The sequence below is a fragment of the Sminthopsis crassicaudata genome, chromosome 4 (assembly GCF_048593235.1).
Source record: "Sminthopsis crassicaudata isolate SCR6 chromosome 4, ASM4859323v1, whole genome shotgun sequence".
Taxonomy (NCBI): domain Eukaryota; kingdom Metazoa; phylum Chordata; class Mammalia; order Dasyuromorphia; family Dasyuridae; genus Sminthopsis; species Sminthopsis crassicaudata.
In genome coordinates this window covers 158131681-158155172 of record NC_133620.1, presented here as the reverse complement: position 1 = coordinate 158155172, position 23492 = coordinate 158131681, and the positions used below count along the sequence as shown (strand labels likewise).

Sequence of the window (23492 nt, the reverse complement as noted above, 5' to 3'; positions counted from 1 at the left end):
TCAAAGAGAAAAAATCTAATCCCTGTTCTAAAGGGCAAGTTTTAGTGTAAATCTCTGGGGCACTACACTGAAAGCTTCCTTTCATGTTGACATTAGGTGGCACAGTGAATAGAGCTCCAGGCCTGGAGTTAGAATTCAAATACAATTTTATTTCCTAGCTGTGTCACCCTGGGCAAGCCACTTAACCTCTGTTTGCCTCAGTTTCCTTATCCTATATTGATAAATATTACCAAACTCACAGGGCTGTTGTGAGGATCAATGAAATAATAATTATAAAATGTTTACCATAATGCCTAGAACATAATAAATGCTTTGCAAATGTATTAGGTACTATTATTGGCTATTCCTCCTTCAAATCTCAAATGAAGTGATGATATCTTTTAAAATTTATGTTGGCTACTTATTCTTAATATAAATGTCATTCCCTGGTGTTTTCCTTAATAAAACTCTTTCTTGTGACAAAGAAATACAGTTAAGCAAAACATGTCCATACTTTGGCTGTCATTCTTTTCATCTAACACAAAAGACAGAGGAATGGGTTACAATTAGTCCTTGAAATAAAAAACCAACGTCTTTTCAAGCAGCAACCGTCTACATTTTTGAACACTGCAAGGAGATTTATATCACCCACTGATGCTTTAAAACACTGGTTTTGAGCTCAAAAAAGGGTGTATTGTTAGAAAGCAGGATTTCCTGGTTTTCTGCTACCTGAATATGCCTGAGGCAACTAAGCATTATATTCCTTAATGATACGGATTTCTTTTGACCTTTTACCAAATTAGTTAAACATGTCTTAGGTTTTCACTTCTTTGCCCATGATTTTATGCCAGTGAATCAAGGGATTTTAGCAGGCATTTGGATAAAACAGGGTGGCCTCATGGCCTGCTGACCAAGAAGAGAAATTTTGGCAATAAGCTGCTGATTCTCTTCTGATAATCCTTGGACTTTAAGGGAGTACAGAAGAAAATTAGAAGCATTTGTCAAATCAGTTTTTTAAAAAATGCATTTAGGTCTGCCACCACTTAGTGAAAACTATTGTTCTTACAGCAGCGGGAACATATATATCCTGCTGAGATAAGTGTTTTAAAAAGACTTTTCTGGGAATGTCTAAAACTAGAGGGGTGACATGAAAAGGACTCATCTGCCTAACCAAGGTATAATTGTCCAAACAGTGAATTTCATCCCGACAGTTACCCCTGGAGACTGGCCCTGTGTACACCACACATTGCACCTAAATAAGGACAGTTTCCATAGCAACTGAACCACTCATCAGAGAACTCTCCCAGTCACGTACCATGGAGCAGAAGTATTCTTGTCCCTTTGTTACTAACAACAATCATACACATGTCACCAAAAACTGTAGGATGTGCCTGGATGGCTGGAAGATGCCTCCTACCTTATCATTCCCATCTAGGTTTGAAAGTTTATTTACAAAAAACCCACAAAAGCCAAATGAGATTGTAGGGGGCCAAGCCAAAGTCATGACCTTTCCTGCTTTTCTTCTAAATGAGCTCATTTCATTGCCACTGCTATTTCTACTGTGTTCAGTAATAGCAAAAATCTTGTGTCATGTTGAAGTTAGCATTCAAAATTTAACACAATTCCCAGGCTGTTTCAATATAAATGTCCAATGTAAATGGACAAGTTTATCAATTTCAGACGTCCCAGAACCATTCTCAATCTCAGACCAACTTCACAGAACCAAAAATAGATACACCAGATAGATGATAGAAAGATAAACTTCTGGCCAGCCACCAGTGAAACAAAGCATGAGATATGTTAATTCATGATATAGTGTATTTAATCATCCTTTAACTGTTTGTTCATTGGTTCCTTTGTTTACTTAAGTATAATACTGAAAAATAAAGGCCAATCTCTATATATGTAAAGTTTATACAGAAAAATTTAGGTCAACCTATATAATAGGATGACACATACTAGAGATCATCATATTGTTCTTTTCAGAGTTTCTAATTGTATCAGAGTCACAGGGCTATATCAGTAGTGTGATTATGATAACCTTTTGCCCAGACCAGGTGAGCAAATTTTTGGTATAGTAGCTTTAAGTTCTTAAATTGGAAAGAAAAAAGAATATAGAGTTAGATGATAGGGCTTTGATTCCCAGAGATCTCCCAGTTCCTACCTGTGTGATTTTGGACAAGTTACTTAATCTGGACCTCAGATTATATATATAATATTACATGTATATATGTGTGTATACATATATTCATATATGTATATATAAAATTATATGTATAATAAGGAAATGGGCCCATGCAGCCTCTGAGATCCATTCAAGTTCTAAATCTCCAATCCCATGAGGCTAAATTTTGGCATATGTTTTACTTATTCATATTAGTGGAAATTACTCTGTGCCATGAGCCACTGAATCCATATTCATTGTTGTGGAAGATTGATCAAGGAAGACATTCTGTTGAGACAGTAGGTGTGTGGGGACATTTTCATTCAATCCAGACCAAATTTTTGTGCCCTGACCATCATTATTACATATTATTCTGTCCTGACCATAATATATGAGAAACAATCCTATAGGGTAGCACCTAGCAGGGAAGGAAAATGAAATAATTGAATACCTAGACCACAGTTTTGAACTGTATGGCTTAGCTGAGGATGGCTGAGAAATGCTTGGTCCAGATAGATTAGCCAATTCTAAGAAATGGGGGATTTTTTGGGGGAGCAAAGATCTCAGGTGCAATTCCAACAGGTGCAGTTCCACCCACCTTCCAAAAAAAAAAAACAAAAATAAATTAATGGAAATTTAAAAAATAAAAACTTCACATAATTCTATGAAGAGACAGGAGGGACACTGGTAATTGCAATAGATATAGCCATTACTTTTATGAGACAATAAAAGTTTATCAAGTTTCCTAAGAATTTTCTTTCCTGAGTTTTAAAAATAAGGTAACAAATTTGCCCTCAGCTGGTAAATAGGGACCAGTCAGATCTGAGGTTAAAGGCTATCATCAAAGAATGAGTGTGATCTCCTCAAGTTAGTGATCTGGCTAGCAATGTGAGTCCTGGTTTTTGCTCAAGGTGAGAATAGAATTCCATAGAAGTTTGAATTTTCTCAAGCTAAAGATAGTAAAAGTTGGATGTTAATTTTAAAATACATAAAAATCATTTAATGGAACAGGGAACCAAGTGATTTTCCTGAAGAACTCATACTTTTTTTGGTGTAAGTTGTATTTATTTACCTAAATTTTTATTAATCACTGAATAGGTGCAGCCTCCATCAAACTGAGACCTGTTAATGACCTTATCTTAAAAAGGCCAAGGTCTCCCACTGTATGCAGGGCCATTTCCAGTTGTCCTGCACCCAGATTATTCTGGAAGGGAAAGTGAGACAGGTGACTTTCATGGCATCCCCTCCCTAATGTCATGGTCCTCTTCGAGAATAAAGGACAAACAACAATAATTAATGAATCGACCAATAAGTCTGTACTTTCCACTGCTGAATATCATTTGTCATGTGTCCAGCATATGGTGATGGGGAAAAAGAAGAAACATGATAGTTCCTGTACCTGTACAATTAAAGTGTTCATTCAATTTCTAGGAAAGAAATATAAAAGATCATTCCCAGGAAAGAAAGACTAATATCAGTGAAAATGATTTAAAACTCAAGGTGCTCATTAATTTGGTAAGTCATTTAAGCATTTTCCATTTTCCACTGTGATCACTGTCACTTTTTTATTCTCTTTTAAGTTGATTTTTTTGCATGAATATTTATTTTTCTAAAAATAAACAAAATAAACCATCTTCACCAAATTAGAGATGCTAACACTTTTCTCCCTTCTTTGAATAATAGTTATATTAGCTCTACAAAATCCAAATCATGGAAAAAAATTAGGAAGAGATTCTAGTTTATTCAATTATGAACATGGCCAAGGCCTGTTCTTACTTTCTTTTTTAACATTGTTTTCATACGTAAAATGAACTGGCATTTCAGTAATAAATGGGTCTTGTTTCTAATTTGTCCATTAACAAATATCTTGTTCTAAGTCAAAGATTAATCTCTGACTTAGAAATGCATGTAAATCATTACAACTTGAATGCATTAATATATGGTAAGCTTTAAAGCTCCATTTAAATGAAATTATTTTTAATCATCATTATTTCAATTATTGTTTTAAAATGTACATTGGTACATTTTACCTTACCTTAACTTACCTACATTGGACCTTCCACCTTAGAAGATAGAATTTTGTATTTTTCAATAACTGCTGGTAATGGATTGATCTAGATACTGCACTAATGCTATCTTGTGGTCTGCAATAGTCTCTATACAATAAGATCTACTACCAGTAACTAATAAATAGTATTGAATTTATAGGACAAGGGTGAATACTATAGCATCTCCCCTTAACATAATAAAAGTGCCTGGCAGTGAAAAACAACATTGATTGGTTTGGAATTTGAAAAATCAAATGTATAAATCTGTAACCCATGCCAGAACTTTGGAATGGTTCAAGAACATAAGAAACATATTTAAAATATACTTCTAAACATTACCAAATGGAGAACAGCAATCTTTCCTAACTCTCCCAAAATTAGATTATTATGTTAACTATTTGAATCATATACTTCAAACATGTTTATTTAAATGACTAGGTAGAATGTGTATCTTAAAACAGATTAAACATAATTTTCCCCAGTTAAACTGTAAGTTCCTTGAGAGTAGGGCCTATGTATATAGCTTTTTGCCATTCTCTATATAGCTGTTTTTACATATTTGTTTGCATTTTGTATCCCCACAATAAATTATGAGGAAGGATTATCCTTTTTGCCTTTCTTTGTACCCATATGGCTTAGCACAGTGCCTGGAACATAGTATGTGCTTTTAATGTTTTTATGACTGGTTGACTTTTGCTTTTGTTCTTTTATAGCCAGCATCCAGTGCATTATTTAGAACTTAATAAGTGCCTATTAATTAATTAATGGTGAGATTTCTTACTTTTCTGATACATTTGCTCTTTATATTTTAATTTTCATCCATTAAAGACATGCTTATTTTTTGTCTTGTTATGTTTTGTTTATTCTAACAAGATTTTGTACCATTTGAACTCTTAAGTGGTCATATGGAGACCAACTTGGGGAAAGGAAATCAGTTAGAAGGCTGTTACAGTCATCGAGATAGCTGTGTTGAAAGCTTGACCCATGGTGGTAGATGTGGTTGGATGTGGGAAACATAAGAGTTAAAAAAAGCAAGATTTGGCCATTGATTGGACATGTGCAAAGAAACTGAGTGAAAACTGCAAGGTAATGCTAAGATTACAAACCTGGGAGATCAGAAGAATGGTGTTTCCTTCTGTAGAAAAAGGAAAATTTGGAAGAAGAGTGGGTTGGACTTGAGAGTATAGGAATAAATGGACTATTCCTTAAAATAGTCAGGAGCATATATTTAAAACTGTCAGTAAACATCATATGTAATGGGGATAAACTGGAACCTTTCCCAGTAAGATCAGGAGTGAAACAAGGTTGCCCACTATCACCATTAATATGCAATAATTATTGCATATTAATTAATTCGGCAATAAGAGTCGAGAAAGAGATTCAAGGAAATAGAGTAGGTAATGAGGAAATCAAACTATCACTCTTTTCAGATGACATGATGGTATACTTAGAGAACCCCAGAGATTCTAATAAAAAGTTATTAGAAATAATCCACAACTTTAGCAAAGTTGCAGGATACAAAATAAATCCACATAAATCCTCAGCATTTTTATACATCACCAACAAAATCCAATAGCAAGAGATATAAAGAGAAATTCCATTCAAAACAACTGTCGGGAGAGTATAAAATATTTGGGAATCTATCTACAAAGGAAAGTCAGGAATTATATGAGCAAAATTACAAAACACTTGCCTCAAAAATAAAGTCAGATTTAAATAATTGGAAAGACATTAAGTGCTTTTGGATAGGCCGAGCGAATATAATAAAGATGACAATACTCCCTAAACTAATCTATTTATTTAGTGCTATACCAATCAGACTCCCAAAAAACTATTTTAATGACCTAGAAAAAATAACAACAAAATTCATATGGAAGAACAAAAGGTTGAGAATCTCAAGGGAATTAATGAAAAAAAAAATCAAATGAAGGTGGCCTAGCTGTACCTGATCTAAAACTATATTATAAAGCAGCAGTCACCAAAACCATTTGGTACTGGCTAAGAAATAGACTAGTTGATCAGTGGGATAGGTTAGGTTCACAGGACAAAATAGTGTACAACTATAGCAATCTAGTGTTTGACAAACCCAAAGATTCCAACTTTGGGGATAAGAATTCATTATTTGACAAAAACTGTTGGGAAAACCGGAAATTAGTATGGCAGATATTAGATATGGATCCACACATAACACCATATACCAAGATAAGATTAAAATGGGTCCATGATTTAGGCATAAAGAATGAGATCATAAATAGATTAGAGGAACATAGGATAGTTTACCTCTCAGACTTCTGGAGGAGGAAGGAATTTGTGACCAAAGGAGAACTAGAGATCATTATTGATCACAAAATAGAAAATTTTGATTACATCAAATTAAAAAGCTTTTGTACAAACAAAACTAATGCAAACAAGATTAGAAGGGAAGTAACAAATTAGAAAAATATTTTTACAGTTAAAGGTTCTGATAAAGGCCTTATTTCCAAAATATATAGAGAACTGACTCTTAATTCATAAGAAATCAAGCCATTCTCCAATTGATAAATGGTCAAAGGATATGAACAGACAATTTTCAAATGATGAAATTGAAACTATTTTCACTCATATGAAAGAGTGTTCCAAATCACTATTGATCAGAGAAATGCAAATTTAGACGACTCTGTGATACCACTACACACCTGTCAGATTGGCTAAGATGACAGGAAAAAATAATGATGAATGTTGGAGGGGCTGTGGGAAAACTGGGACACTAATACATTGTTGGTGGAGTTGTGAAAGAATCCAACTATTCTGGAGAGCAATTTGGAATTATGCCCAAAAAGTTATCAAACTGTGCATACCCTTTGATCCAGCATTGCTGCTATTGAGCTTATATCCCAAAGAAATACTAAAGAAAGGAAAGGGACCTGTATGTGCCAAAATGTTTGTGGCAGCCCTTTTTGTAGTGGCTAGAAACTGGAAACTGAATGGATGCCCATCAACTGGAGAATGGTTGGGTAAATTATGGTATATGAATGTTATGGAATATTATTGTTCTGTAAGAAATGACCAGCAGGATGAATACAGAGAGGCTTGTAGAGACTTACATGAACTGATGCTGAGTGAAATGAGCAGAACCAAGAGATCATTATACACTTCAACAACAATACTATATGAGGATGTATTCTGATGGAAGTGGATATCTTCAACACAGAAAAGATCTAATTTAATTCCAGTTGATCAATGATGGATAGAATCAGATACACCCAGAGAAGAAACACAGGGAAATGAGTGTAAACTGTTTGCACTTTTGTCTTTCTTCCCAGGTTATTTTTACTTTCTGAATCTAATTCTTCCTATGCAACAAGAAATTCACTTCTGCACACATATATTGTATCTAGGATATACTATAACACATTTAACATGTATGGGACTGCCTGTCATCTAGGAGAGGGGGTGGAGGGAAGGAGGGGAAAATTCAGAACAGAAGTGAGTACAAGGGATAATATTGTAAAAAAAAAAAAATACCCATGCTTATGAACTGTCAAAAAATTATAATTATAAAATTAATTTAAAAAGAACTATTCAATATTGTATTAGAAATGCTAGCTTTGGCAATAAGAATGGAGAAAGGGATTAAAGGAATTAGAATAGGTAATGAGGAAACCAAATTCTCACTTTTTGCTGATGATATGATGATATACTTAGAGAACCCCAAAGAATCTACTAAAAAGCTATTAGAAATAATCTACACCTTTAGCAAAGTTGCAGGATACAAAATAAACCCACATAAATCATCAGCATTCTTATATGTCACTAACAAAATCCAACAGTTACAAAGAGAAATTTCATTTAAAGTAACTACAGATAGTATAAAATATTTAGGAATCTATCTGCCAAGGGAAACTCAGAAACTCCATGAGCAAAATTACAAAAACTTTCCACACAAATTAAGTCTGATCTAACCAATTGGAAAAATATTAAATGCTCCTTGGATAGGGCGAGCAAATATAATAAAGATGATAATACTACCTAAACAAATCTTTTTATTTAGCACTATACCAATCAGACTCCCCCCAAAAAAAACTAATTTAATGACCTAGAATAACAACAAAGTTCATATGGAAAAATAAAAGGTCAAGAATTTCAAGGGAATTAATGAAAAAAAAATCAAATGAAGGTGGCCTAGCTGTATCAGATCTAAAATTATATTATAGAGCAGCAGTTACCAAAATCATTTTGTATTGGCTAAGAAATAGATCAGTGGAATAAGTTAGGTCCAAAGAACAAAATAATCAGTAACTCTAATAACTTAGTGTTTGACAAATCCAAGGACCCAGCCTTTGGGATAAGAACATAATGTTTGACAAAAATTGCTGGGAAAATTGGAAAGTAATATGGCAGAAACTAGGCATTGACTGACACTTAACACCGTATAAGGATATGAACAGACAATTCTCAGATGAAGAAATTGAAACTATTTCTAGTCATATGAAAAGATACTCCAAGTCATTATTAATTAGAGAAATGCAAATTAAGACAACTCTGAGATACCACTCCACACATATCAGATTGGCTAGAATGACAGGGAAAGATAATGCAGAATATTGGAGGGAATGTGGGAAAACAGGGACACTGATACATTGTTGGTGGAATTGTGAATACATCCAGCCATTCTGGAGGGCAATTTGGAACTATGCTCAAAAAGTTATCAAACTGTGCCCTTTGACCCAGCAGTGTTACTACTGGACTTATATCCCAAAGAGATCTTAAAGAAGGGAAAGGAATCTGTATGTGCAAGAATGTTTGTGGCAACCCTCTTTGTGGTGGCCAGAAACTGGAAACTACGTGGATGCCCATCAATTGGAGATTGGCTGAATAAATTGTGGTATATGAATACTATGGAATATTATTCTGTAAGAAATGACCAGCAGGATGATTTCAGAAAGGCCTGGAGAGACTTACATGAACTGATGCTAAGTGAAATGAGCAGGACCAGGAGATTGTTGTATGATGTACAACAATACTGTATGATGATCGATTCTGATGGATGTGGCCCTCTTCAACAATGAGATGAACCAAATCAGTTCCAATAGAGCAGTAATGAACTGAACCAGCTACACCCAGCAAAAGAACTCTAGGGGATGACTATGAACCACTAGATAGAATTCCCAATCCCCCTAATTTTATCCGCCTGCATTTTGGAGTTCCTTCACAGGCTAATTGTATACTATTTCAAAGTCCAATTCTTTTTGTACAGCAAAACAACTGTTTAGACATGTATACATATATTATGTTTAATTTATACTTTAACATATTTAACATGTATTGGACAACCTGCCATCTTTGGGGGGGAGGGGAGAAATTAGAACAAAAGGTTTGGCAATTGTCAATGCTGTAAAATTACCCATGCATATATCTGATAAATAAAAACTATTAAAATTTAAAAAAAAAAAAGAGAGTTGGGGGAGGAATGATGAATTCAGTTTTAGACATGTTAAGAGTTTGAGATGCCTACATGAAAAATAGTTAATAGATGATAGAGTGTTGATGCTCAGGTTGAGACATGGGGCCTGAATATATGAATCTAGGATTTGTTTATAGAGAAATGATCATTTATGGGGGCTGATCACAGAGGGACTGTAGAAAAGAGGGCCCTTATCTCTTCTCAGAAAAGAACTATATTATGAGGACCATGCAGAGAGACCTTATTATAAATAATATTTCTGGATTTTTAAAGTTTGTCTGATAAGTCTGCTTCTGCCACTACTGGTATGGATGGGGCAACTCATTTCCTTTCCCTGGGCCTGTTTTCTCATCTGTTAATAGAAAAATCTGTAGATCAGTGATGCCAAATTCAAATAAATGCAGGCTGCACACTGACTTAGAAAACTAGAAAATTAACATTACCTATGCTGTGTTGTATTTTATTTTGTTAAACATTTCTCAGTTACATTTTAATCTGGTTCACCATATGAAGACTTTTTTTTGGCAGCTACAGTTGTGCTCAGGATGACCTCTCCAGTCCCTTCCAGTTCTATGATCCTAAGAACAACAGTTGGGTATTAGTTGGGTATTATTGGAGAGAAGCAGTGACAGAAACTGCACTTAAGAACATGCGATTAGACTTGAGTTGGAAAGTGCCATCTGCATCCAAAAAGAGGAGTAGAGATTGAATGTAGATCACAGCATAGTATTTTCACCTTTGTTGCTTGTTAGTTTTCTTGTTTTTTCTTTCTTATTTTTTTCCCTTTTGGCCTGATTTTTCTTCTGCAGCATGATAAATGTGGAAATATGTTTAGAAGAATTGCACATGTTTAACCTCTTGGATTACTTGCTATTCAGGGGAGGGGAAAAGTGGGAAGGGAAAAAAATTTGGAACACAAGGTTTTGTAAGGGTGAATGTTGAAAACTATCTTTACTTGTATTTTAAAAAACAAAAAGCTATTATAAAATATGTGGTTATTATTATCAATATTCCACTTAATATTTCACATCTTGAATTTAAAAAACACTTCCCAATACAAAAAGCTAATTGCTAAATAGGTTAGTTCCTCTACGTACCTATTCCTTCATTCTGAAATAGTAAATTCTTAAGGGTGTGTTTTCTTCTAACTTTTTATCTGTTTGTATGCTTTTCCACAGGAAAGGAAGCTCCAGCTGGACTTGGCAGAAAAGAGAACTAGAATTGCTGGAGAACTTTTGAAAAGTGAGAGAAGTTATGTTCAGATGCTGGAAACTGTGAAGGATGTCTATGTCACTCCATTGAAAGCAGCCCTGGCATCAAACAGAGCCATCCTAAATTCTACTGACATCCAGATCATCTTCACTGATATACTGTGTATCTTAGATCTCAATAGGTATATGTTAGATACTTACTACCAAAATATTGATTGTGCAGTGGAAAATAACCCATGCTTTGGGGAGAAAAGGGGAGATCATAATTGATTTATGACCTGAAAACCTCAAATGAGAAAGGAACAAAGGCAAATTTGATAAGACTCACAAACAATAATTGTCATTGAGCATCTTGTTATTCCATAAAGTACACAGTTATCCCTCTACATTACTGGGCTGAGGGGCATAACACCCACAATCTGGAAAATCTCTATAAAAACTTTCAGTCCTCCCTTCATACAAGAGATAACTGATTTTTAAAAATTTTTCTTTTATGGATTGTATATGGTACCTTATTTTTTAAAAATTGGGTTGATATTATATGACACTCTGCATATATTTTATGCATTTCTGAATTTCCAACCATTGTATCATCTGCTGACCTTCATATGTTGTCTGCAGCTTCTACAAAATTCCCTCAAAAGTTCCCCTTTAATTTCTTATGCTGACCCGAGATATATGGAAACCATTATGAAGAAAGTCACAATGTGGGAGGGATAAATGCAATCATTTTCATTGAAGACAGAATAAAAGAAATTGACCTTGAGCTGCTTCTTGTGGGATCTACAAAAGAAATTTAGGAAATTCTTTCTCTGTGGATGCTTAATTTAATATCCCTAAATATTTGAAGATGAAGGGATGGAATACTTGGTAAGGGGTGGTGCTGAGGACTTCTAAATGCAAACCTGTAGAATAAGTTCTGGGTGACAGTAAAAAGGAGGGCCCTTAGAATTGCAGGAAAATTTTCCTCCTCTGGAACTTAGGGGCTGCCCTCTCTGCTTTTCTGCAACACTTCTGGAAGTCAGAGTCAAAGCCAAGAAAAAAAATTAGCCATAAATCTTATTAAAATGTGGACTAAAAAGATAAAATGTCAATATCTTAATCATAGGGCAGAAAATTATATTTCTTGGTTATTTCACCTATTATATACATCTCATATTACAGGCATTTTCTAGGCGAACTGACAGAGAGACTCCAAGAATGGGGTCCAGCACAATGCCTAGGAGAAATATTCACAAAGTTTGGGCTTCAGTTGAAAACATATACCAACTTCTTCAACAACTACCCTATTGTTTTGAAAACAATTGAAAAGGTACCAAAGACTGAGAAATTGTCATATCACCAAATGAGATAACATATGTAAAATGCTTTGAGAACCACGTGAATATGATTATTATTGTAATCAAGTTGTTATGGAGTTAACAAGGGTTCTTCTGAGTTAAAAAGAGAAACTTCAACTTTGATTCTTTGAGTTAAAGAGCACTAATAGAAAAGAATTCTCTTCTCTCCTCCCAAAGTAAAGACTTGTACTGGTATCTCTATATCCCAATATATGCATATTATACATATCTATCTATGTACTTATGCACATCTATGTATAACTGGGTATTTAGGCAAAATAGCATCCATGGAAACTTGATTACGGGTCAAATTAAAAACTTAGTAGTTTAAGGTGGATGAAAAAAAAATTAGTCAAAGAGCAAAAGCCTTGGGCTTTTCTCAAGGATCTCATTGTGTTTTCTAGTACTTTCGTTTTGAGAACTAATTTGGCAACTCCTTTTGATTAATTAGATTAGGATCTTGATTTATTATTGATCATAATTTCTTTTTTTTTTTTCCCCCTGAGGCTGGGGTTAAGTGACTTGCCCAGGGTCACACAGCTAGGCAGTGTTAAGTGTCTGAGACTAGATTTGAACTCGGGGCCTCCTGAATTCAAGGCTGGTGCTCTATCAACTGCGCCACCTAGCTGCCGCCATTGATCATAATTTCAATCTGAGGCTGACCACGGATACTGTTATCATCAAACCGTTTTGTGTTCTAACAATATTTCCTATGTGTCAAAGCATTTTCACATTTGACCTTCACAATGAAACTTTGAGACAAATAAAGCAAATTTCATTAATATTTTTAAAGTGAGGCACTGAGACTAGAGGAGATTAAGCAATCTGTTAGTTAATGATGAAACCTGTACTAGGATCCAACTTGATCAGTTACTTGAAGATTTTTTTTTTTTTTTGAGGCTGGGGTTAAGTGACTTGCCCAGGGTCACACAGCTAGGAAGTGTTAAGTGTCTGAGACCAGATTTGAACTCGGGTCCTCCTGAATTCAAGGCTGATGCTCTATCCACTGCGCCACCTAGCTGCCCCCCACTTGAAGATTTTATACAAAAAATGCAGTTGAACCCATTTATGATAATATTGGAAGATAATTCTAACATTAAAATAGCAACTCTATATTTACATTTTAAAGTTTACAAAGCTACTTTCCTCACAACCTCATCTCACTTTTCAGATAAGAAGAGTATGATTCAGAAAGAATAAATGCTTATATAATTTGGAAGTGCCTATGTTATAGGAGGCTTTCTTTATATATTGTTTTTTTTGGATGGACTTGGCCCTCTGGTGTATATGAACCAATGAACCCATTATAGTAGAGTTCTAGTATATACTTGTTTTCATTAGATTTGTTGCCTTTTTTCTTTTCTTTTTTGAATGAGGCAATTGGGGTTAAGTGACTTGCCCAGAGTCACATAACTAGTCAGATCCTCCTGACAAAGGGCCAGTGCTCTATGCACTGCGCCATCTAGCTGCCCCTCATTAGATTTGGATAGAAATATTATATACACATGGGAAAGAGGTTATAGTATTATGTAGCAAAGTTGTAATAAAAAAATTAAGTTGTGTAATTCTCACTTTTCAGTGTAGAGAAATGATTCCATCATTCCGGGCATTTTTGAAGAGGCAGGACAAGACCATTGTTACAAAAATGCTGAAGTGAGTTCAGAGGTGGAAATTACTATGGCAATAACAAGAAAGAGTGAGTTCATTGGGTTTTCCAAATCATTTATATTTGTCCTGTTATCTGTAGACTGCAGGAGCTGCTCTTGTACCCATCTAGAAGATTTGAGGAATACATTAACATTCTGTATGGTCTGAGGCTTCACACACCTTCAGAGCATGTTGATCGTGTAGATCTGACTATTGCAATCAAGCAAATGAAAAGATACATGGATTATATAAATCAGGTTGGTTGATGCATGTGATCCTCTATTTTATGTAATTATGGCAGCTAGATCTTGTTGGAATATTTTGACCAAGATTTGACTTCCCATGCAACTTTTTATTTGAAGGTCAACAGTTTTGAAAAAAATTCTCTTTAATAATACCTGTTAATTGATTTTGGATCTCTAAAGCTAACAATGTGGTGGCAAAATAATCCAAACTATGTAATTCAAAACCTGATCCTCGTTCCAATGCCCATCATTTGGGGAATGGCTGAACAAATTGTGGTATGTGAATGTTAGAGAATACTATTGTGCCAAAAGAAATGATGAGCAGACAGATGTTAGAAAAAACCTGGAAAGATTTACATGAATTGTTGATAAGTGAGCAGAACCATTAGAACACTGTACATAGTAATAGCAACATTGTATATGGTGTTCAATTTTTTTCAGATTTAGCTCTTCTCAGCAATACAATACTCTAAGACAATTCCAAAACTCTTATGATAAAAAATGCTATTCACATCTAGAACTATGGAGTCTGAATGTAGATAGAAGCATACGATTTTCACTTTTTTTTTTCTTTTTTGTGATTTTTCCCTTTTGTATTGATTCTTTCACAACTAATGTGGGGGGGGGAATCCCCCTTTTCCCCTCTCTCCCCAAATTAGTTAGGAACTAAAGTGCTCAATTGAATTTCAATAGAATCTTGATTAACCAGTAAAGCTTTTGGAATGCAAATAGAAGTTTAATTTTCTGTTTAAATGGGAGTTACAAAATCCTCTTCCTTCTTTTACAGATATTACTGAAACTTAAATGTATTACCTGATCTTTCTCCCTGATTCATTGAAGTTTACTAATTCAGAATCTTCCAGTAACTGTTGGTTGTTATTCACTTATTCATTAATTCAATAAACATTTAATTACCAGTTATGTAATGTATTCTAGTAGGCTATAGGAATACAAAGATGAAAAATAAGTTTCTGCCCTTGAGGAGTTAACAATGATCATTTATCATAGTTTGAGTGCTGCATTTGTATAAGGTATAGAAGACTCGATTCAATGTGTACAGGTGCTAGGACATGATCAGGAAACTGCTTTATTCTGGTTGAGATTTTGAAAGTATTGTTCTAGATGCTATAAAAAGGTCTCTTGAATCTTCTTTTCCTCACAAATGCCAAAGTTTACAATTTATTCCATTGTTTAAAATGAAACTTTGTTTTCTAGTTGAAGCAAAATGTCAACAGGAAAAACCAGTTGTCAGACATAGAAAGAAGCATCTGTGGATGCCCTGTAAGTACTCCAGTGCACTTACTCTTGTGTCCACGACTACTTATGCTTCTAGTAGCTTATAGACTTGCTGCCCAGAAGTAATTCAGGGAAAGGGCAAAAATCCTCATCAGAGCCCACCCTTATATTGCAATCAGGTTTTTCCTTGAGGGTGCCTCTCCACATTCTCCTCCTCTCCAGTCTAGAGGACTCTTTTGCACAGTAAATATTCCGAAAATATTAATAGGCTGGACTTTTTATTATTTTAATTGGATTTTGTCATTTGGATGGTATGGGGGAAAGTTTTTACATCTGGTTGGGGAAGGAAAAGGAATTACAGAGAAAGGGAGGGAAGTGTCTCATTTTTAGAACCCAAACTGGTCAGAACAAACTGGTCCAGCATTGGCACTTCAGCAAGATTATCTCTCTGTTGTATGTTAGGGATTTTATTCCTTAACTCCATTCTGTAAATTTTCCTCAAGAATTCCCCTCAAACTGCTTTTTCTTATTCTGATCCAGTCTGACTTTTAAAGGCATATAGACACTGCATCTGTGATGCCATTGATAATAAGAAACTCCCAGATGAGGAATTCTTTTTAGTAATTCAGATCAGCACTTTCCTTCAATTTATAATCTTACACAGTTGCCTAGAGAACACTAAGAAATTGAATGTTCATCCAGAATTACCCAGCTATTTATACATCAGACATGACTTCTCTCTCCAAGATGGCACCCTGCTTCTGCTTTTTTAAACTCCCTTTCCAAAAGCTATTCAATAAATTTAAAATAGAAATTAACTTCCCCAAATACATTTTAAATTGCATACCTCTAGGATCAATCTAAGATCTGTCTAAATAATTTAGTTTCAAAGTTGAACTAGGCAACAAACTAGCAGTTGTATAATTATTTGAGAAGTTAAGTGGTTTATAGAATGGGACTACAATAAAAAATTTCATATTAAAAAGCTGCTGACATTTTGTCATCTCAACTCTAACCATAGTGCTTGCGATACAGTACATTATTTCATAAAAATGTTAGATGTCTGCTCTGATTTGAATTTTGTATTTAAATTCACAGACTCTCTCAGAAGGCAACAGATTCCTAATTAGGGTACAAAATGTGGCCCAGCTTCATTACATCAAGGAGGAAATCAGCTTCTCACTAAGGTAAAAAAAAAAAAAAAAAAAAAAAAAAAAAAAAACCATAACAAAACACAGGCACAGCCCTGACATAATTCAGTGGGAATTCTTTGGTGTTTTTAGTCTCTCTATTTTTTAAAAAACATTTTTATATAAAATTTTGAGTTCCAAAATTTTTCTCCTCCTCTCTTTCCTCAGCCTTCTCTGAGATAGGAAGTAACCAGATATAGGCTATACATGTGCAATTATTTAAAAATTTCCATATTAGTCATTTTGTATAAGACGAGTAAAAGAAAAAACTTAAAATGGCATGTTTTAGTCTATACTTAATATTAATTCATTTAATGTAATTTAATTTAAAGAATGTTCTTTCTTGGAGACTAACAATACGTTTCATCATTAGTTTGGGACTGTTTTGATCACTGTATTGTTGAGAATAGTTAAATCATTTAAAGTTCATAGAACAATATTGCGGTACTGTGTATACCATTCTCCTGTTTCTGGTCACTTCACTATACTATATATATATATATACATATATATAGCATATATAAATCAGTTCATACGAGTCTTTCTGAAATCATCTTGCTTGTCATTTCTTATGGCACAATAACATTCCTTACAGATATCATAGTTTGTTTAGCCACTCCCCAATTAATGGGCATTCCTTGGATTTCTAATTCTTAGCCATCAAGCACAGATGCTATAAATATTTTATACATTTTTAATATATTTATATTACAAATATTAAATATTGTTTCTTTATGAGAAACATTAACACAACAAAAAGTACCATATAGACTATTAAATGATTGTATTACTTCACAGAAGACATTTGACATCTGTTAGTTTTTAATCTCACAAAATTTTCTCCTCCTACCAACCTTCTAGGCCTTTACAAATTATTTTTTAAATTGATGTTCTTATCGCTGCTTGTTTTCAAGCATTTTCATCTAAACAATTTCAATTTTATATTCATTGGCAATTGGGATCATGAGTTTCTAGCACTAACTGTAATTTATAAAGTACTTCATTTAATTGTACACAATCCAGTGAGATGGGTGATTTAAGTACTGACCCCACTTAAGGAAGCTGAACTTCAGAGAAATTGTGGCTGGTTCAAGGTCTTACAACCATTGAGTAATGGAGCCACAACTGAAAGCCAGGTCTTCTGATTTAGCAAACTTTTATAAAAATCTGAAAATCCAAGGCACTTACACAATTTTTTAAAAATGGGGACAAGTGGGGCAGCTAGGTGGCAATGGATAGAACACCATCCCTGACTAAAGTCAGGAGGACCCGAGTTCAAATGTGGCCTCAGATACTTTACACTTCCTAGCTGTGTAATCCTGGGCAAGTCACTTAACACCAATTGCCTCTACCAAAAAAAAAAAAAAAAAAAAAAGGAAAAAATCCTATTGTGTTGCCTTTCTTGATGGAAAAGTGTTATAAAATGTTAATTCAGCAGTTCAAACTAGTTTACAAGGACCTTCTTGGTAACTCCATATTGTTTTCTGACAGATACAAGAGAATACTACTCAGATAATATAATAATCAGAAAACAAAAACATTCAAATGATCTGTAGTTAAAAAAAAAAAAAAAAGATAAGAATCAAGCCAAATACATGCTCTTATTTTCTCTCATTTCTACACAGACTCTATGAACACATCTATGACCTCAGTCTTTTCCTCTTCAATGATGCACTTCTTGTTTCTCGTCGGATTGTAGTTCACACCCCATTTGAAAGAACTACTGAGACAACTTATCAGTTTCTAGCACTGGAAGCCCTTCACCAGATGCTAATAGAAGACATCCCAGACTCCAAATGTATGTCCATACTTTTCTTGAATTGGGTAGATTTAGGATGCTGCAGAATTGTAGAATTCATAAAGTAGCACAGTAGTAATAAAATACAGAAATAAAATTTTCATATACCACTTTGAAATCGACAGTTCTTAAAGAATTAGAATTCAAGTAGCTATATACTAAATGAATTCTAAATTATCTTCAGGACAAATGGTAAAAGAAGAGAAATGATGGGTATAGTCAGATATGTTAGCTTGGTATCTGAAAAAGCAGACTTCAAAAAAAAAAATGAGGAAAAAAAGAAAAGTATACTACCCCTTTGCCCTAAAATTCAGATTAATATAGCTCAAGAGGAATGAAGAGCTCCAAGAAACTAAATTCTGATAATCCAATGGTGACAGAATCCAAATGAGGAAGGGTGGCAATCTAAAGAAATCTCTTTGACGAAATAGGGAGCTTTCTAAATGACTGGATAGAGAAGGGATCTCAGAATAAAAGAACTGTTTCAAAAAGGCATATACAATCAAGGTCTAATTACAAGTGACCCAAAATTGTGACAAATGGGATCAGGTCAGAATATCTGAGCTCAAAGACTGACTGGCTAAATAAATAAATGGTTAGATAAATAAATAAAGGGATAAACAAACAAATAAATAAATAGTGCTTAATTAGAAAAGGCCATGTTTAAATAGGAAGATATTTTGAGTCCGCATCATGCTGTTTAGTATCAAACCTTCAAAAAGCCCAACATTTCTGGAACTGTTTCTTCAGTCAATGAAGAGGTTTGATTGTGACTTCTAAAGTGAATTCTAGCTCTAAAGCTGTTTTCATATAACGACTTAACTCAAGTGAAAAACTTGGGAATTTTAGTTGATAAAAATAGTGAGCCAACAGAATGATTAGCTGCCTAAAAAATACCATCTTCAGTCCCATTAATAAACATCTAACATCTACATTAAGGAAAATAATAGAGTTGGGTATAGTCAGACCTCAGCTTGCAGACTTATGGTTGATTACAAGCACTACTAAGAGGCATTTAGACCAATAGGATCACATGACAGAAGAAGATGATGGTGGTAACAGACCTAAAAAAGTATGTATGATGGATAATCATGAAACTGAAAGTTTTATCCTGGTGGTGAAAAAGTTAACAGAAAATATGACCACAATGTTTCCTAAATGTACCCATTTATGATATCTTATTGGCAGTTTATCAGGCATTTATAGGATTTGCCATCTATGTATTCTCTAGGAAATGAAACCTTTTATTCACAAATCTGATGTAGACACAATTCAATGGAAAAAGGATTCTGCATAAATTAACCCATTAACTGTATACTTTCAAAAACAACGCTTATTATCTAAGATAAGTGAAATTTTTTTTCCTGATTGTATTTTTGGATCCTGAAGCATGTCTACATTTTTTTCTAAATCTGTGAGAAAATATGCTATAATCTATTTGAAAATCAGATTAAAAGTTTTTTTTTAAAATGCTAATAATTTGTAATCAAACTAAATTCTGTAATTATCTATAAATATCTTTACATGCTAGCCCTAAAATCTTTGGAGTTCTACTGGCAGAAATCAATTAATACAGTAATCTTTTCTGTTGTTTCAGTTATCAAGAATGCATTTGTTCTACATGGCCCAAAATGTCAGTGGATTTGTTCAACAGAAAATGAGGATAAACTGGTATGGCTGTCAGTGTTGCAGAGTGCAATCAGAAGCAGTATTGAGAAAGTATGATTAGACTTTAAAGGAAAAAACCAAGGGAACTCATTAGTTGTTCTAACGTTCCAGATTAAATGTCTAAGAGCTACTATTAAAGGAACTTTCTCATTGGATGGAATGTTAACTACAATGGCACCTGTCAAACTCCAAATGATATAATACTGTAATCTATACTTAACTATTTTTTAACAGGAATAATTAAGCCCAACAGTTTGGATCCCTCCCTTTGGTAACTGATTTCAATACTCATTGTTAACGTGCAATGATTTAAACAAATTGATTCAAGGAAGACAGTAAATTTGGATTCTGTGCTCTAACTAATGAATAACAAAATCAGGAGGAAATATTGCATATAAGCTATGCAAGATTACACACATATACAAATAATATAGGAAAAAAAAGTGAATTCAAAAGACTTTAGATGAAGCTCTTCCACTTGCTACATGTCAGGACCTGTAAAATTCAAGACACTGGACTAGGTTATCTCTAAAGTCTCTTCTAGTTTTAATAATATGATTAATAGTATTTAATAGCATGACAAAGATCTTCTTATTTGTCAGACACATCCCATCTTAAATTTTCCTCAAGATAACAGATTAAGAATATTCAGAAGTCACAAGTAATGGAAAAAATTTGTTTCTTGAACTTGGAATTTTAAAATATTATTACAGGCCTAAATGTCATAAGAATTCAGTATATAACACATTATCATAAAAAGGCTGGGATTCAGAAAGGCTAAAAGGCAAAGGAGTTACACAAACAGCCTTTTGAGACAAAAAGCCCACCTGGAGGAAATCATTTAATCTCTCTGTATCTTGTTTTGGTAAAAGACATATCTTCACTGGGAGTTCCCTAGAAAGAATAAATCAGAATTTGTGTTGGGAGAGAATAGGTAGGTTTCCAAAAATCACTTAAAATATATTTCAGACATTTTATTTTCATTATATAGTTCAGCTTGAAATATCTTCTTCCTGCCTTATTTTCTTTCAACAGAAAACTTTTAAAATTCCTAAATAAGAAATTTAGCCAAACGTAACTTAAGTTGGATAAAAGAAAATGAGACTAATAATCTTTAAAACAGGTTACCAATAAACTAAGATCTTTGTAATATTCTGACTGAAGTATACTAATAAATTTTAAAGGTTCTTTTGGCACAGCTATTTAGAAACCAGGGCAATAAAATGTAGAAGCTTCACTAACTGAACACTTATTAAATATAACATATTTCTAAGGGCTACTTTCATGACCTTTTTGCTTCCTAAGGTAGTAATATATATAGGAGTGAGAGAGAGAGAGAGAGAGAGAGAGAGAGAGAGAGAGAGAGAGAGAGAGAGTGTGTGTGTGTGTGTGTGTGTGTGTGTGTGTGTGTATACTGAAGTCATACAGAAAACTGGACACCTGGTTTTCTCCTAAATGGCAGAAATATTACATCACTTCATGATGCAGAAAACCATCATTTTACAAAGGTTTTAAATCCTAGTTAAGAAAGGAACAAAAATGAAAATATTGTGCTGTTTTATTGGTGTAAAAATCACACAATTGCTAGTTCTGATTCTGCTGAGATACATCCATGCAGTTTAACATCTATGATCCCACAGCCAGAATAAGCCATTAAATAGATTATCTGCTGTTAGTCAGCAATTAAAGCAAATTTACATGAGGAGATCAAAAGGTATGTATCATACAATATACAACAAATCCTAATACAGTACATCAACCTGAATAGAAGGATATACTCAGGGAACTCTGTTAATGGTGTAAAGCCTGTCTATATGCCCAAAGAATAAGGCTAGTGACAAGATGACAGACAATAACCCAGAAATCCTAAGTAATTTTTGTTGGAATTAAAATCCATAGAGGTATCGACACACAATATATGACAATCTGTTACAGTAAAGACTGTTGGACATGAATTATTAAAAGATAAAAGTGTGTGGAACATGCAGGTAGAAATGATGGTTGTGGATCTCTGTTAGGGATAAAATTTCCCCTTCCCACTTTTTTCTCTGCAGAAGAGACTTGAGAAAAGAAAGGACCACTAGGTTTCATCATAGTTGTTTGCATGAATTCTGCTAAATCAAAAAAGTGTGGAAAACATGACAGATGACTTTTAACTATACTTCATAAGGTTATTAAGAAAGTAGGAAATATGACAACTTGGTTGATATGGCAAGGCAGCCTGCAAAGACTCTGTGGCACCCTGGATGATTTGGTTTATTGCAAAGAGACAGGCTGCTTCTCCTGTACCTAGTAGGTAGGCAGAGAATGCTTTGCCTACTACAGTACTGACAATTTTAAAGACTATGAAGGAAGTTTGTTTTAATGATTTACTTTCAGACAGTGAATATGGAAAGAATGGAACTCAAAAGAGTAATAACTCTATGAGTCATTACACTTTACTGTTTTCTCTTTTTCTACAAAGACATTTCTGTGGACAGTGCGTGACATGCAGCTGAGAAGCCCATTATGTACATAAATTCCAGTTTAAAGTTTTGGCCACTTAAACATAATACAATAGACCAATATCATATACTCCTTATGTTGGGGGTCAGCAAGGATCGGGAGTGGCAACAAATACAACATTCCTTCCAGAAAAAGGTCATCTTGGCCCTCTTTATTATTGAAATTAAAAAAAAAAAAAAAAAAAAACCAAAACTTAAATACAATGGTGAACATACAGGACAAAACAAACAACCACAAAACTTAACGTTGAATAGAGAGCAGTGAGCTAAATGGTCTTCAAACTGGCTTAGAGAGAGCCCAATACCCCATTAAAAATGAATATGTTCACAGTTAACGGCAATTGGCTTAAAGGTGAGAGAATGGCCGAAGCTGTTCCAGTTGAACTTCCAGGGAAATTCTCTCTTCAAGAACATCCTAAAAAAAGATTAGAAGATGTAAAAGTTACATATACAAAATATTTCAATTAATGGATTTCTTTATAACTCCAAGGTGACCTGCTTTAAGTGATTACTTACTTTACATAATAAATTATATAAGAATTTTTTAAAAAGAGTTCTCTGTGTATATTTAATTAAAATTAGGGTTTATATAACTTTTTTGCATATAAAAATTCACTACCTAAAGCAGAGTACACATCTATATATTAAAAATAAAAGGGAGAGAATTGTTCAATTAAAAACAATACTAATGAAATCATGTGTAAGAACTCGCAAAGTAAAAATTAATCTTGTCGATTTAGTTTTCTTTTCAACTAATCAAACCTGGCTATTTCACTTTCTTGAAAGTGTCATATTTTTATATAAAAATTGGAATTTTATTTTTTCCCATACTGGGATCACTGTTGGTTCTTTATACTAACTAGTCCTATCAGAAAGTCACCAAATTTTGTTACTTTCCTTTGTATATTATACAGATGGTATGTCTGGCTTGCTTTTTCTCACATTTTAAATCACAATCTATATCAAATTTTTGTCTGAAAAACTACTCATAGATTACAATAGCAATTTGTCTTTTAGTA

General features: G+C 33.8%; 2 protein-coding genes across 12 annotated transcripts in view; one reads left to right on the top strand and one right to left on the bottom strand.

Annotated features, from left to right (window-relative positions):
* Positions 1–22660, top strand: part of ECT2L (epithelial cell transforming 2 like) — a 98924-nt gene extending 76264 nt beyond the window's left edge. For 5 of the 6 annotated variants that reach the window (XM_074309702.1, XM_074309706.1, XM_074309704.1 and 2 more), the window contains 9 exons: positions 3575–3658; positions 10813–11027; positions 12010–12157; positions 13765–13838; positions 13933–14089; positions 15293–15358; positions 16412–16500; positions 18129–18301; positions 19899–22660. In XM_074309702.1, the coding sequence (XP_074165803.1) occupies positions 3575–3658; positions 10813–11027; positions 12010–12157; positions 13765–13838; positions 13933–14089; positions 15293–15358; positions 16412–16500; positions 18129–18301; positions 19899–20026 (1134 nt within the window). In that variant the 3' untranslated portion in view covers positions 20027–22660. The remainder of the gene's footprint in view (positions 1–3574; positions 3659–10812; positions 11028–12009; positions 12158–13764; positions 13839–13932; positions 14090–15292; positions 15359–16411; positions 16501–18128; positions 18302–19898) is intronic. The other variant, XM_074309703.1, reaches the window with a different exon arrangement.
* REPS1 (RALBP1 associated Eps domain containing 1) overlaps positions 21510–23492 on the bottom strand; it is an 87400-nt gene continuing 85417 nt past the window's right edge. For all 6 annotated transcript variants that reach the window (XM_074309710.1, XM_074309711.1, XM_074309708.1 and 3 more), the window contains one exon: positions 21510–22888. In XM_074309710.1, coding sequence (XP_074165811.1) covers positions 22820–22888 — 69 coding nt within the window. In that variant the 3' untranslated portion in view covers positions 21510–22819. The remainder of the gene's footprint in view (positions 22889–23492) is intronic.